This window comes from Centropristis striata, chromosome 9 (genome assembly GCF_030273125.1).
Source record: "Centropristis striata isolate RG_2023a ecotype Rhode Island chromosome 9, C.striata_1.0, whole genome shotgun sequence".
NCBI lineage: Eukaryota > Metazoa > Chordata > Actinopteri > Perciformes > Serranidae > Centropristis > Centropristis striata.
In genome coordinates this window covers 6,579,042-6,591,165 of record NC_081525.1, presented here as the reverse complement: position 1 = coordinate 6,591,165, position 12,124 = coordinate 6,579,042, and the positions used below count along the sequence as shown (strand labels likewise).

The following is a 12,124-nucleotide window of genomic DNA, read 5'->3' as shown; positions in this document are numbered from 1 at the left end:
AGACGACAATCAAGGCGGAGTCTGGTTGGAAGCAATAGCAATCAATCGTCCTATAGGGGTAATTAGATTTCCCATACCTCGCCGTGCCTTGCAGCTCGCATATCACACATGCACAGTCGGAATAAAAGACAGAGTATGTGGAGGGGACTCATCTCCCAGTGCGTGAGTCACTGTGTGCTCACCATACATACACCCAGGTGCAGCTGGGGGCCGTCAGAGCCGCACAATGAAAGCCCAAAGTCATGCTGATGCGTGGGAACTGTCACTAAAACGATGAAGCACACACACAATCTTCACACCCAGACATGAAGGGGAGAAGGCTAGCTGGCAGCCTACCTGTCTCCAGGTGCAGAGAGATCCTCGCCTCGTTGATGTAAGGCGTGTCACTCTTCGACCGGACCCTCCGGATCGGTCTGCGGTCTACCTCCTCCTCCGGGGCCGCCGCCATGTTCGGCCAGCCGGGCAGCGTCCAACTGGCGACCGGCGGGACTGCGAGATATTCGGCGCCGCAGCAGCAGCAGCAGCAGCAGCCACTCGTGCACCCGCCCGGGCAGACGGTGTAGGAGGAGGAGGAGGAGGAGGAGAGGAGGGGGGGGCGGGCTATTGTAATGGTGATGGAGGGTAGGAGAGAGAGAGAGAGAGAGAGAGAGAGAGAGAGAGAGAGAGATGGGAGGATTGATGAGCTTCTTGTTCCTTTCTTTTCCTGCAAGTTAGCTCCACCTGCTCAAGCTCCAACTAAGAACACACCGACCAATGAAAAGCAAGTACATTCACAACAATTAGACTCATATTATGTCTAAGAAAGCTGAAATGAATAGTCAATTAAAAAACATATAAAATAAATTCATATTTTTTTTATATCATTGCAAATGTGAAAAATGTAGTTTCAGAACAAAAATAAGCAAGTTTAAGATGTAACCTTGAGGTCTGAGAGCTTGTTATAGCATGTAATCACTACTATTGATGTAAAATTAACAGAATATTTGACAGATTCATCAAAAAATAATAAATAAAAAATTAACGATGAAAATGATAATTTATTGCAGCACTGATCTTCAGGTTTGCAGGAAATGCAAGGATGAGCCGGAATATATAACTAAAAATAGGCCTTTAAAATCTCTTTTAGTACTAAGCAAAAGAAGATCAAATCAATGAGGCATGCAGAATCAAAACAAGCTGTTGCTGCTTTCTGTTTCCAGATTCAAAACTAAGATGGAGAAGCTCAGTTTGTATGCACCATATATCTGGAAAATCTGGACAAATAAGTTGACAGGATTAATCCAGAGTCAGGGTCAACCACCTGATAACAAGTTATGGAATTCATGATGGAAAACATGATAAAACTGGCCACGATATTTTGACAATAGTATTGTCAGTCAGTAAAGAAAAGGTAAGCAACTATATTGACTAAAACTGTGGCTGCTTTTTCCTTTTATAAAGCTTTTGCAAAGTATTTACATATTCTTGAGTTAAAATGATGCTTATATTGTACTGAGCCAATGCTGGCCTCTAGTGGAGTAAGAGAATAAAAATGATTGTGTACAGGTTCAATGGGTTCACTATTGTTTCAGTAAACAGGACAACACAGCAAAGTAAATGTGGACTATTTTATTCTATGGACAATATTGGGATTTTATTTATTGATCACAAGCTACCCCACAGTAGGCTATATAAAGTAAATAATGAACTTGATATTATTCACCAGCATCAACAATTAATCACTAATACAATAAACATTATTCTAAAATGGACCTGTACTTTTTGTACTTCAAGTATATTTTGATGCTAATTAAGTGAGTTCAATTCAGCTCTATTAATTCAATTTACCTCAGAGAGCTTCCAGATGCAGATTTTTCTGTTGTCTATTTTGATGCAGGGTTTTGTTTCTAATAACACATTCTAAGCAGTCGACATGATTAAACTTAATTATAAATTATAATAATTATAAAAATAAATAGGGCTTCATGGTGGTGTAGTGGTTAGCAATAAATTAGTTAATTACATTAATGACACAAACTTAAATTAAGTCAACTCAATAATTTATAGTTATAGACATTTTTAGACAATTTTATGTCAGAATTACTTAACTCAATTAGATGGAAACATTTTTTGTAGAGAAAGTAGAAAAACAAATATTGCCACCCTGTTAAAATAATCGCCTAACACATTTTTTCAAGTTTTGCAGGAAACACAAAAAACTTCACCAAAAGTGTAACATATGACATTTATTGATCATTTCACTCAAAAAGGATGTAACAAAGGATGGGTATTGGCATAGTAATAACACTGTGTGTAAATTATGTAACTTAAGAGAAATAAATGACTTAGGCAGTTTTTTGAACATGCCTTTGTGACTTAAGCAAGATATGGTAACACTTTATTTTGAAGGTGTCTACATAAGAGTCACACAAGCCTGTCAGAAACATGACATGACAAGTATCATGAGCATTAATGTTACTTCAAAGTGTCATTAATGTTCATGACACATCCCATGTCATGTTTATGACACGCTCATGTCACTCTTATATAGACACCTTAGAGTAAAGTGTTACCAATATTAGTGTCAACAATAAAACACCGATAAACTAAACTGATAACTAAACAATCTCCCTCTAGCTCTTCTTTGCTGGGTTTTTATCTGATGACTATGAATGTGGCAAATTGTCAAAGAAGTGATGATCTTAAAGGGGTAAAATCACATGATCAATAGGGCCTACAGTCTCCGCTCCCAGGACTTTTGTCATCTTAAGGTTCCTAATGTCAGAACAGAGTTAGGGAAGAAAGCTTTTAGATTTTCAGCTCCGAATACTTGGAACTTATTGCAACAAGAGCTCAAACTCCAAAGCCTGATATCACTAAATGTTTTCAAATCCATGTTAAATTCCATCACATCCAGACTTCAGGAGTGTAGATGTTTTATTTGAGTGCAAACTCTTTTAACCATTTTTTTTTCCAATTCAATTGTTTTTGTATGTATTTGTATTTTTTGACCAATGTTTGTGACTATGTGTTGAAACGTTCTATGTGCTGCCGTTCTTGGCCAGGTCTCCCTTGAAAAAGAGATCTTGGATCTCAATGGGACAAAACCTGGTTAAATAAAGGTTAAATTTAAAAAAAAAAAAAAATCTGATCAACTGAGGATGTAGGCGATTTATCATAGGTGGCCGGCGTCATGAGGAGATGATTTAGGCAAAAAACAACAACAATTTTGACAAAAAAATGACTTAGGCGATTATTTTAACAGTGTGACGAAATGCAGTCAAATCCTCTCCTGCAGTCCAAACGCTCCCTCTGCTGGTCCCATCGTGTTTTTTTTTTTGTTTTTTTTACCTCGTTGAAACTCTTCATTGGCTCACAGACAACAAATCCACACTCCAGACCGACTTCCTGCTTCCTCCAGCTGACCGTCCTGGCTTCAGGTAGCTAGTTAGCTTTAGCAAAACAAAACTCTGTCACTGCTTCTTCCTGGAATTATTTAACGCAAACATGTGCACGTGATATAAACTTCACGGCGGAATGTGACGCTGCTGCTGTTGCTTGGATACCGGCTGTTAGCCTGCTCACCATGTTAGCATAATGTTAGCTTATTTTAAAGTCAGCTAACTTCAAATTAACTGCGTTTTAGTGCCGTTTGTGCTTGTTATTAAGCAGGAAAATGATTGCTATATTACCTTATTGCTGAATAAACAACTTAATACCCCTGTTTATGTCATAATAGGTGATTAGAATGGATTAGCAGGCTAGCTGTGTGCTTGTTTGTTTCACTCAGGTGACCTTTTAGCTTTATAACGCCACATTGACCTTCCTCACATCAGAAATAACCACACTGCGAGCCAGCTGGAGGTCGCTTTCACATTTAAGACCAAGCAGATGTTTTTGTGAGAGATAAAGCACTTGAGGACATTTTAATCACACTTACCTCAGTTTTAACCCTATAAAGCCTGAACCATGAAATAATTGCCAGAAAATTCAATTTTTGTAAAAACTGAGTGCTTATTAACCTGCTGACGAATTTTAAGAAATAAATAAATTGCATATATGAATTCTAATTTGTATCATATTTGATACATCAGGTCTTTTTGTGCATTTTGTTGCTCACAGTTTGTTTTTCTCGAACTAACAAAAACATATAAACCCTAACATTTTTAACCTGTTAAGACTTTGACTTTTCCTTTTTCCTCAAACATGCAAAATACATATTTTTTCCATATAAAACAACATCATACATCTGCAGATATGAAGTTTTTTAATGCAGCAATGACTGATCCACTCATGGAACCTGCATATCATTTTTGCTATATCTGGTATTTTTGTGCAATTTGTTGCTCAGTTTGTTTATCTTCAACACATGTATACATCAGGTTTTTGATGATGCAGAGGTCTCAAAAATAACTGTATCTAATATGATACACTTGGCTTTATAGGGTTAAAGGCATTTCAAGATTGAAAGAAAAATAGTCATTAAGGCAAGAGCCTTAAGAGCCGCTCAACAAACACTTTTTGTTGCGTTTCCAAAGTTTCTTTTATTGTAAATTTAATCAAAGATGACAGCCCAAAGTGACATTTTTGATTCTTTCTTGTCAAAGTCTAGATTGCATTTTTTGGAGAAAGAAAGCACTGTGCAAAAGATTAAGTTTTAAAACCTGTACCTGCAACTCTGATTTAATTTTTTTATTAAATAGTAAGGGGGGAAAAGTATGCACATGTATATCTTTGCACAATGCACATGTATATCTTTGCGAATAACATATATTAAAGCCAGTTACTTGCATTTAAGTGCCATCCATGCTTGTTATAAAGCAGCAAAACTGTTATTATATTACCTTATTGCTGGATAAACCACTTAACATTATTAGCTTTGTTTTTTTTTTACAGCATTAGCAGGCTAGCTGTGTGCTTGTTTATGTTTCACTGACCTTCCTCACATGAAAAATAACCACACTGCCAGCCAGCTGCTATTTCAAGATTGACAGAAAAATATTACTTGAGGCTGATGCAACAGCTGCCCAACAAACTTTTTTTTTTATTGCGTAATTAATGTTTTTTTTTTTTTTTTTTTGGTAAATTCAATTAAAGATGGCAGCAAAATGACATATCTAATACATATCTCCTTGTCTTATCAAAGTCTAGATTGTAGTTTTTGGAAGAAAAATAACACTGTGTTTGCAACCAGGATTCCAAAAAATTGTTGCAGTAAATAAAAAATGTATAGTTAAGTGTGTATATTTGCAATGTTTTTCACAGCTTCTCAGCTTTTCATCTCAGAGGTTTTTTTTAAATTGTGAATGTTGTCATATCTTTCTTCCCTAGTAGCCGATATCTGATGATTTTGAGCCAGCTCACTTGTCGAGGCTTAATAAACTCTTACCTGTATGCCTCCTTGAAAAGGTTGCGGGGCCGTCAAGCCATGGCCAGGCCCAGTTCAGGTCCGTCTTTATTCTTTTACAGCTTCGTCTACATCTTCATCCTGATCTACAATTGTTCTATTATTGTCATTTTAGTGTGTTTATGTATTTGTGTTTCTGGGCATGTTTATGTGCAGACCTGGCAGCCCTCAGGGAGATTTTCTCCAAGGCCCAGAATATTGCCATTCTCACTGGAGCTGGGGTCAGTGCGGAGAGCGGCGTCCCCACCTTCAGAGGAGCAGGAGGCTACTGGAGGAAATGGGAAGCACAGGCATGCAAGCATTTTATTATTGTACTGTATAACATTATTCTGAAAGGCGTTTCTGTTGTTTAGCCCTCCTTTATTAATAAACACCTTTTGTTATAATGCAATTCAATGACAGTACAATAGCCTCCAAAAAACTGCAGGATTTTTAAAACATTTTTTTCATAAAACAACATACTCTGAGATAGGACCTCATGAGAAAGTGAAAATAAAATTGTCGTTAAAAATTAAAAAATTTGTCTTGCAAAATTGTATTTATTATTGTTTATTTTGTTTTTTATTTATCTATTTATTTGTATTCTTTAAATTTTGCTCTTTGAAGCACTTTGGGCTGCTTGTTTGTACAAGAAGGAGTGAAAGTGTAAATCATTTTACAATCAGTACTAATTATTGGTCAGTATTAATGGCAATTTGTCACATTTTCATCTTTTAGGAACTTGCCACACCGGTGGCCTTCTCCAGGAATCCCTCTCGTGTTTGGGAGTTTTACCATTACCGCCGTGAGGTCATGCTCACAAAACAGCCCAACCCCGCCCACCTCGCCATCGCAGAGTGTGAGGAGCGGCTGAGCAAACAGGGACGTACGGTTACAGTCGTCACTCAAAATATTGACGAGCTCCACCACCGCGCCGGATCCAAAAACATCCTTGAACTCCACGGCAAGTAAAAAATACTGAAGACACCTAATGCCAGCTGAATTTACTAGTATATTAACTATTTTAGTACTAAAAAAAACTGTAAATTGTGAAGCAAAAATGCCAACAATCTCTGGTTCCAGCTTCTGAACATTGAGGATTTTCTGGATGTTGGGAAATTGTGATGGGCACATTTCTTAATATTCCAACATTTTTATAGCCCTTAATAATTAGTTGAGCAAATCATTCTTTGTCCTTCCATCTGTAGACCATCTGTAGTTTTTCAATCACCAGCAGGTTGCCATTTTTTCTTAACATAACCAAAAATTACAAAAAATTAAACCATTTATCATAGCGAGAAACTGTAACAACAGGAATTATCATTGGAATTTCAAATTTCTCACAGGCCTCAGGCGAATCATGCATGCCAATTGCTTCCATCAGGAAACAAACAAACAAATATAAGCTTAAAATTGTCATCAAAATAAAAAAAAACTTCATTCAGCGCATAAATGGGTTGTAAAAGCAGAAAAATGTTCATAAATTAATAAATGCACATATTCAGACTGGAGAGGCTGTGACTAACAAATATTCAGCATTTTTATTTGATATGTATTAAAAAAAAAAAAGTAATGTTGAATAATTTAATTTAATAATAAGTCTGACTAATCAATTCATTTGTTTAGTTCTAATCTGTTGTCTCTTGTATTGTTAATAGGAAGTCTATTTAGAACACGCTGTATGAGCTGCGGTCATGAAGCAGCCAATCACAAGAGCCCGATTTGTGCCGCTCTGGAGGGAAAAGGGTAAGAGCTTAAACTGGTGCCGTTTGGTGAATCGGACCGTTTTTTCCTCAACAATATGAAAATACGTTAGAAGAGATATTAATCATATTCATTTGAGTTTGTCAGATGTTGTCAAAATAACTCCAGAAAAGGAAAATTTGTGACTGAAATGAAAAGTCATTTATCTGCCATGTTAAAATACATGTTTTCAATAACTCAATCAATCTAGTCTCTGCTGTGAAAAATAATAAAAGACAACAGTAATGCTGCAAATGATCTCATAATGAAAACGGATTAAATTGTCAACCATATCTTACCTAAACTGGATTTTACATATTTGTAATGTTTTATAATTTATTTGTGCACTGTGTAGCTACCATACAGTATGAAAAAAATATATAGATGTCAGATAGAAACTTTTTGTGGTTATTAAATTACATTAATGAATCATCAACTCAGAGTTCCGGACGAAGATGCAGATGACGCCCGGATCCAAGTTCAGTACCTGCCCAGGTAAGTCACACAGTCCTCTTCTCTTTTAGTGATCTGCTCTTTTTAAATGAGGCTATTTGTTTTGACAAAGTGTGTGTGTCTGTGTGTCTCTGTTTTTCAGGTGTGAGGAGAAAGGCTGTCACGGTCTCCTGAGACCAGCTGTGGTTTGGTTTGGAGAGACTCTGGACTCGGACATCCTCACCAGCGCAGAGAAAGTGTTGGACAGCTGTGACCTCTGCCTTGTGGTAAGAGTGTGTGTGTGTGCGTTCTTGTACTTCCAACATAGTGGGGACCGGGACAAGTGTTTATCAAACAGAATGAGGATTTTTTTTTGGCCGGTCTTCACTTCTTCAAAAGGCTTGTAGAACCTGATAATGTAATAAATTCCTGATAATGTAATAACCCCGATAATGTAATAAAAATTTGCACTTGAGTCCATTGAAAATGTAATAAAACCTGATAATGTAATAACTTCCCGATAATGTAATAAAGTGCATTTCCCAATAATGTAATACACTTTTTTACCAATAATGTATAAAGTATAACACCAAGCACCTTTAGATTTCATGAAGCTGTTGAATGCATTCGTGTGTCATGGATACCTCGCTTGTGAAAAACGGATGAACAGGTCAAAAGTTAATAAACATGCTGTTAAATTCTTACAATATTGGGGAATTATTACATTATCAGGACTTGCGAAATGAAGGCTAACCTGATAAGGTAATAACTTCCCATTAATGTTATACTCTATTACATTATTGGGAAATGCACTTTATTACATTATCGGGAAGTTATTACATTATCAGGTTTTATTACATTTTCAATGGACTCAAGTGCAGATTTTTATTACATTATCAGGAATTTATTACATTATCAGGTTCTACAAGGCCTGTTTGAGTTGCATTACTTGCTTCTTTTATTATTATGCTCATAAATAATTGCATAAATGTTATGATATTTGATAAAAAACCTGGATCTATAAATAATTAGAGCATTTATCATAGCTAGAAACTTTAAAAACAGTCATAATCATTGGATTTTTAAAATTTCTGACAGTCCTCAAATGAATCATGCACGACAAACACTTCCAACAGGAAACCAAGTCTTAGCTTTAAATAGGAATGTTTCATAATTACCATGTTTAAAATATATAACATTTGGTGCCTCCGAAGAATATTTAAGGTAAGTAATCTGAATTTATACTACTAATAATAAAACGTAATTATTACTCACAACAACCATAAGAGGTCATTAGACATACAGTAACAAATGTACACAAAAATATTAAGGCAGTGGGTACACACCCACAGAAACACACATATACACACACCTGGAGGGGATAAAAACCTACTTTGGCTAAATTAAAAGCTGCTGCAGACTTTTAAAGTCTTTGTTGTATTAAAAAAAATGTTGTATATACCATTTTATTCACGGTATATAGAAGAAAATCAAAGTTTTAGATGTTAAATTTACTAGTGTACAAAAGTTAAAAATAACTGTTGCGTTAAACCAATAGTTAAATAAATGGTTAATGCAGACTAAATTAGTACTAATATAGATGTTCCTCTTGGAAACTGGGCAAACAAAGAAAGCGAAAAAGGAAAATGTAAGAACTGCAAGTTAAGAATCTTAAATCTAAAAAAAAAAAATTACAGTAAAATATGTAAAATACTACAAATCTGTTTAGAACTGAAAAGAGCACTACAGTTTTGCAATTATTTACAGAATATGATTTAGAATAGAAGAATATATGCAAAAGGATATTTGTAACTGTTGCCAATTTATTGCAACAGATAAAGGAATTAATTTAAGTTGTATTCGTTTCTTTAAATATTACTTTATTTGGTATACATTATAATGCTTTAATTTTGAAGGTGAACTAAGTCACCCAACTCTCGTTTGGCTGCTCTCGGGGGTGTGTGTGTGTGTGTGTGTGGTAGAGCAGAATTCCCGGGAAGCATGAACAATGGTTCAGATTGAATTGTTTGTCAAGAGAGACTGATCATTAATATAAAGAAGACTAAGGATGAAATATAATTCCCTTTATGTAGAATGCAGCCAACAAGGTATTTTGTTTCATTTATCTGTATTTTACTTTGTGGAATGTAATGTTAAATGAATTTGATTTAACCTTTATTTCATTATAATTTATGTGCAGTTTTCAAGGTGGATCAGTTGAAGGAAACCGACTTGCGTTTGCCTGGTGCTTGGAGGGAGTTACAATATTCCTTAATGTAATGCATCAAGTTCTTTATTAAAGTTGTCAATAAACTCACTCACTCTGCAGGTTGGCACGTCATCCCTCGTGTATCCAGCGGCCTTATTTGCTCCTCAGGTGGCGGCCAGAGGAGTCCCCGTGGCAGAATTCAACATGGAGAACACGCCAGCCACCATGCGCTTCAAGTACGTTTCACCCAATGTCACGTGTGTCATAGATCATCACTCATTTCTGTCACGTTGACAGTATTTTCGCTTTTTTTTCTGTGTGTTGCAGGTTCCACTTCCACGGCCCCTGTGGGACCACGCTACCTGCTGCGCTGGCACGCCACGAAACAGAACCAAATTAAAAATGAGTCGTGGATGTCAGCTCCACACAGACCAGACTGTTTAATACTGGAACACACACTTTATTGGTAAAAATACGAAAAAAATGGGTTATAAAGCCCATTATTTAATGGTAAAATAAAGCCCTTAAATCCAAAGACAAACTGTTTGATCAAGCTGTCAGATGGATAAAATACACACTGACGAGTACGTCGATTCTATCATGAATAGTCAGAAACACATTTTGATTTAAGTTGATTAATCTTGCCTTTGTGGTCTCTGGCTTTAATCTTTTTTTTTTCAATTAGGATATGATGGCAGATTTAACTGATTTCAGGGTTTGTACAAATTTTGGAAAGCGCTTCATGTTAATCTTTGTTTGCAGGGATAGAACGTAGGCTTGATTTTGAACATACTCCTTGAAAAATGCTTGACGTTCAATGTAATCTGTGTGTTTTGTTTCATCTGCACAGTCTCTCATGTAAACCAAAAATATTTTAAAATTTGAAACACCCCGACATCATGATGTTGGAGCTAGCTTGACTGACATGGGTGCCAAAATTAAAAGGGAGTGTTTATTTTCTGTTCCTCTGCACCGTTTTATAGTGATATAAATGTGATGATAAAGGCTTTAAACTCTGGACGTTTTTGTTTCTGGTACCTTGAAAAGTGCTTAAAATTATTCTTTACAGTCTGTACAAACCCTGTGATTTAATTTCTTTTATGGAATGTTTTTTTCCAACATTGAATATTTAACATCTATCTAAAAGCAAGGAGCGTCTGTGTGTGTGTTGATGTGTGTCTATAGGGCATATCTTGCTGACCGTTAGTCAGACTGACCTAAGATTTCGAATGTTGCTTGCGCATGGCATGAATGTGTGCATCCTCGATTTTGAATATTTTTGAATTAATTTTTAAAAATATCATTATTTACATTGGACGTGTTGCGGCATTGCACTGTTTCCCATCGGACGCCTTTTAGGGGAGCTCCGCCCCATTGTGTGATAGGCCTACACCTGGTCAGTAAAACAATTCACTCTGGATTTACACCCTGACTCATCTCATCTGTAAGTCTATTTAGCCTACCTATCTTTTAGAGTTTAAAAGTGCGCTACAAGGTTAGATTTTCCAATAATATTTGAAACGTTTCCAGAGAATATCAATGTTCAATGTGTATGTGCTGGATGGTGTGGTACCTTATGAAAAGTAAGTATTTTATGGAGTTGCAGCCGTTGTACTGTGGCATTGATTGTACAAAAACATACTTCCTACGGGCACTGCACTAGTTGACTATAGATTTAAAACAACAACATGTAGGCCAACTGTATCACTCCTTTTGCATCAAGTGAATACTGGAGACAGACAGTAGGGGGCAGTGTTTAGCTACTGCTGTGGACGCTACTACACCTCCAGAGTTGAGAGAAAAAACAGACTCAAAGGATGTGTGTGTGCATGTGTCAATATCAATTCACTGTAGCCTGAATTTATAATTTATGGACCGTGATGAATACTGTGTGTGTGTGTGTGTGTGTGTGTGTGTGTGTGTGTGTGTGTGTGTGTGTGTGTGTGTGTGTGTGTGTGTGTGTGTGTGTGTGTGTGTGTGTGTGTGTGTGTGTGTGTGTGTGTGTGTGTGTGTGTGTGTGTGTGTAAAAGCTCCAGTGAAACCAGTGACTGTGCACTCTGAGCCAGTCATGAGGAGATGTTTGTACAGGATGTGATTGAAACAGCATATTCATGTGAAATGAATAAATGTATAAAATATAAAAGTGTCCCTGCAGAATCTGGAAACTAAAATACTGCATGAGATGCAAATGATGCAATAGTGTGAATCAGAAATGATCCGTTTATTGCTGCAGTGTGTGGTGCTGATGGTCATAGTGTAGGAGTGTCTATTAGCTGTACGCTCCTCTATATGTTTTCTGTTGTGGCCGTCGTTCTGCTTTGGCTAAAGATGTGATCGTACCTGACACGTCGACAGCCATCCCAACCCCCACTTCA

At 36.6% G+C, this 12,124-nt stretch overlaps 2 protein-coding genes across 2 annotated transcripts in view; one reads left to right on the top strand and one right to left on the bottom strand.

Moving 5' to 3' along the window:
- Positions 1 to 448, bottom strand: part of phactr1 (phosphatase and actin regulator 1) — a 47,823-nt gene extending 47,375 nt beyond the window's left edge. The window contains exon 1 of the mRNA XM_059341707.1: positions 337 to 448. Within this exon, the coding sequence (XP_059197690.1) occupies positions 337 to 448 (112 nt within the window). The remainder of the gene's footprint in view (positions 1 to 336) is intronic.
- Positions 449 to 3,323: 2,875 nt separating this feature from the next.
- sirt5 (sirtuin 5) lies at positions 3,324 to 10,767 on the top strand. The gene is made up of 9 exons (XM_059342078.1): positions 3,324 to 3,419; positions 5,311 to 5,426; positions 5,543 to 5,676; positions 6,104 to 6,329; positions 7,024 to 7,111; positions 7,550 to 7,603; positions 7,704 to 7,827; positions 9,870 to 9,985; positions 10,077 to 10,767. The coding sequence occupies exons 2-9, from the start codon at positions 5,324 to 5,326 to the stop codon at positions 10,147 to 10,149; spliced, it is 918 nt and encodes a 305-aa protein (XP_059198061.1). The 5' UTR covers positions 3,324 to 3,419; positions 5,311 to 5,323; the 3' UTR covers positions 10,150 to 10,767.
- Positions 10,768 to 12,124: the final 1,357 nt, after the last annotated feature.

What these genes read in the sequence shown, in the direction of transcription:
- sirt5 (XM_059342078.1), top strand. Translation starts at nt 5,324, where the DNA reads ATGATTTTGAGCCAGCTCACTTGTCGAGGCTTAATAAACTCTTACCTG. An exon ending in CATGGCCAGGCCCAGTTCAG is followed by an intron (nt 5,427 to 5,542) that starts GTCCGTCTTTAT and finishes GTTTATGTGCAG; the next exon opens with ACCTGGCAGCCCTCAGGGAG. An exon ending in GGAGGAAATGGGAAGCACAG is followed by an intron (nt 5,677 to 6,103) that starts GCATGCAAGCAT and finishes TTCATCTTTTAG; the next exon opens with GAACTTGCCACACCGGTGGC.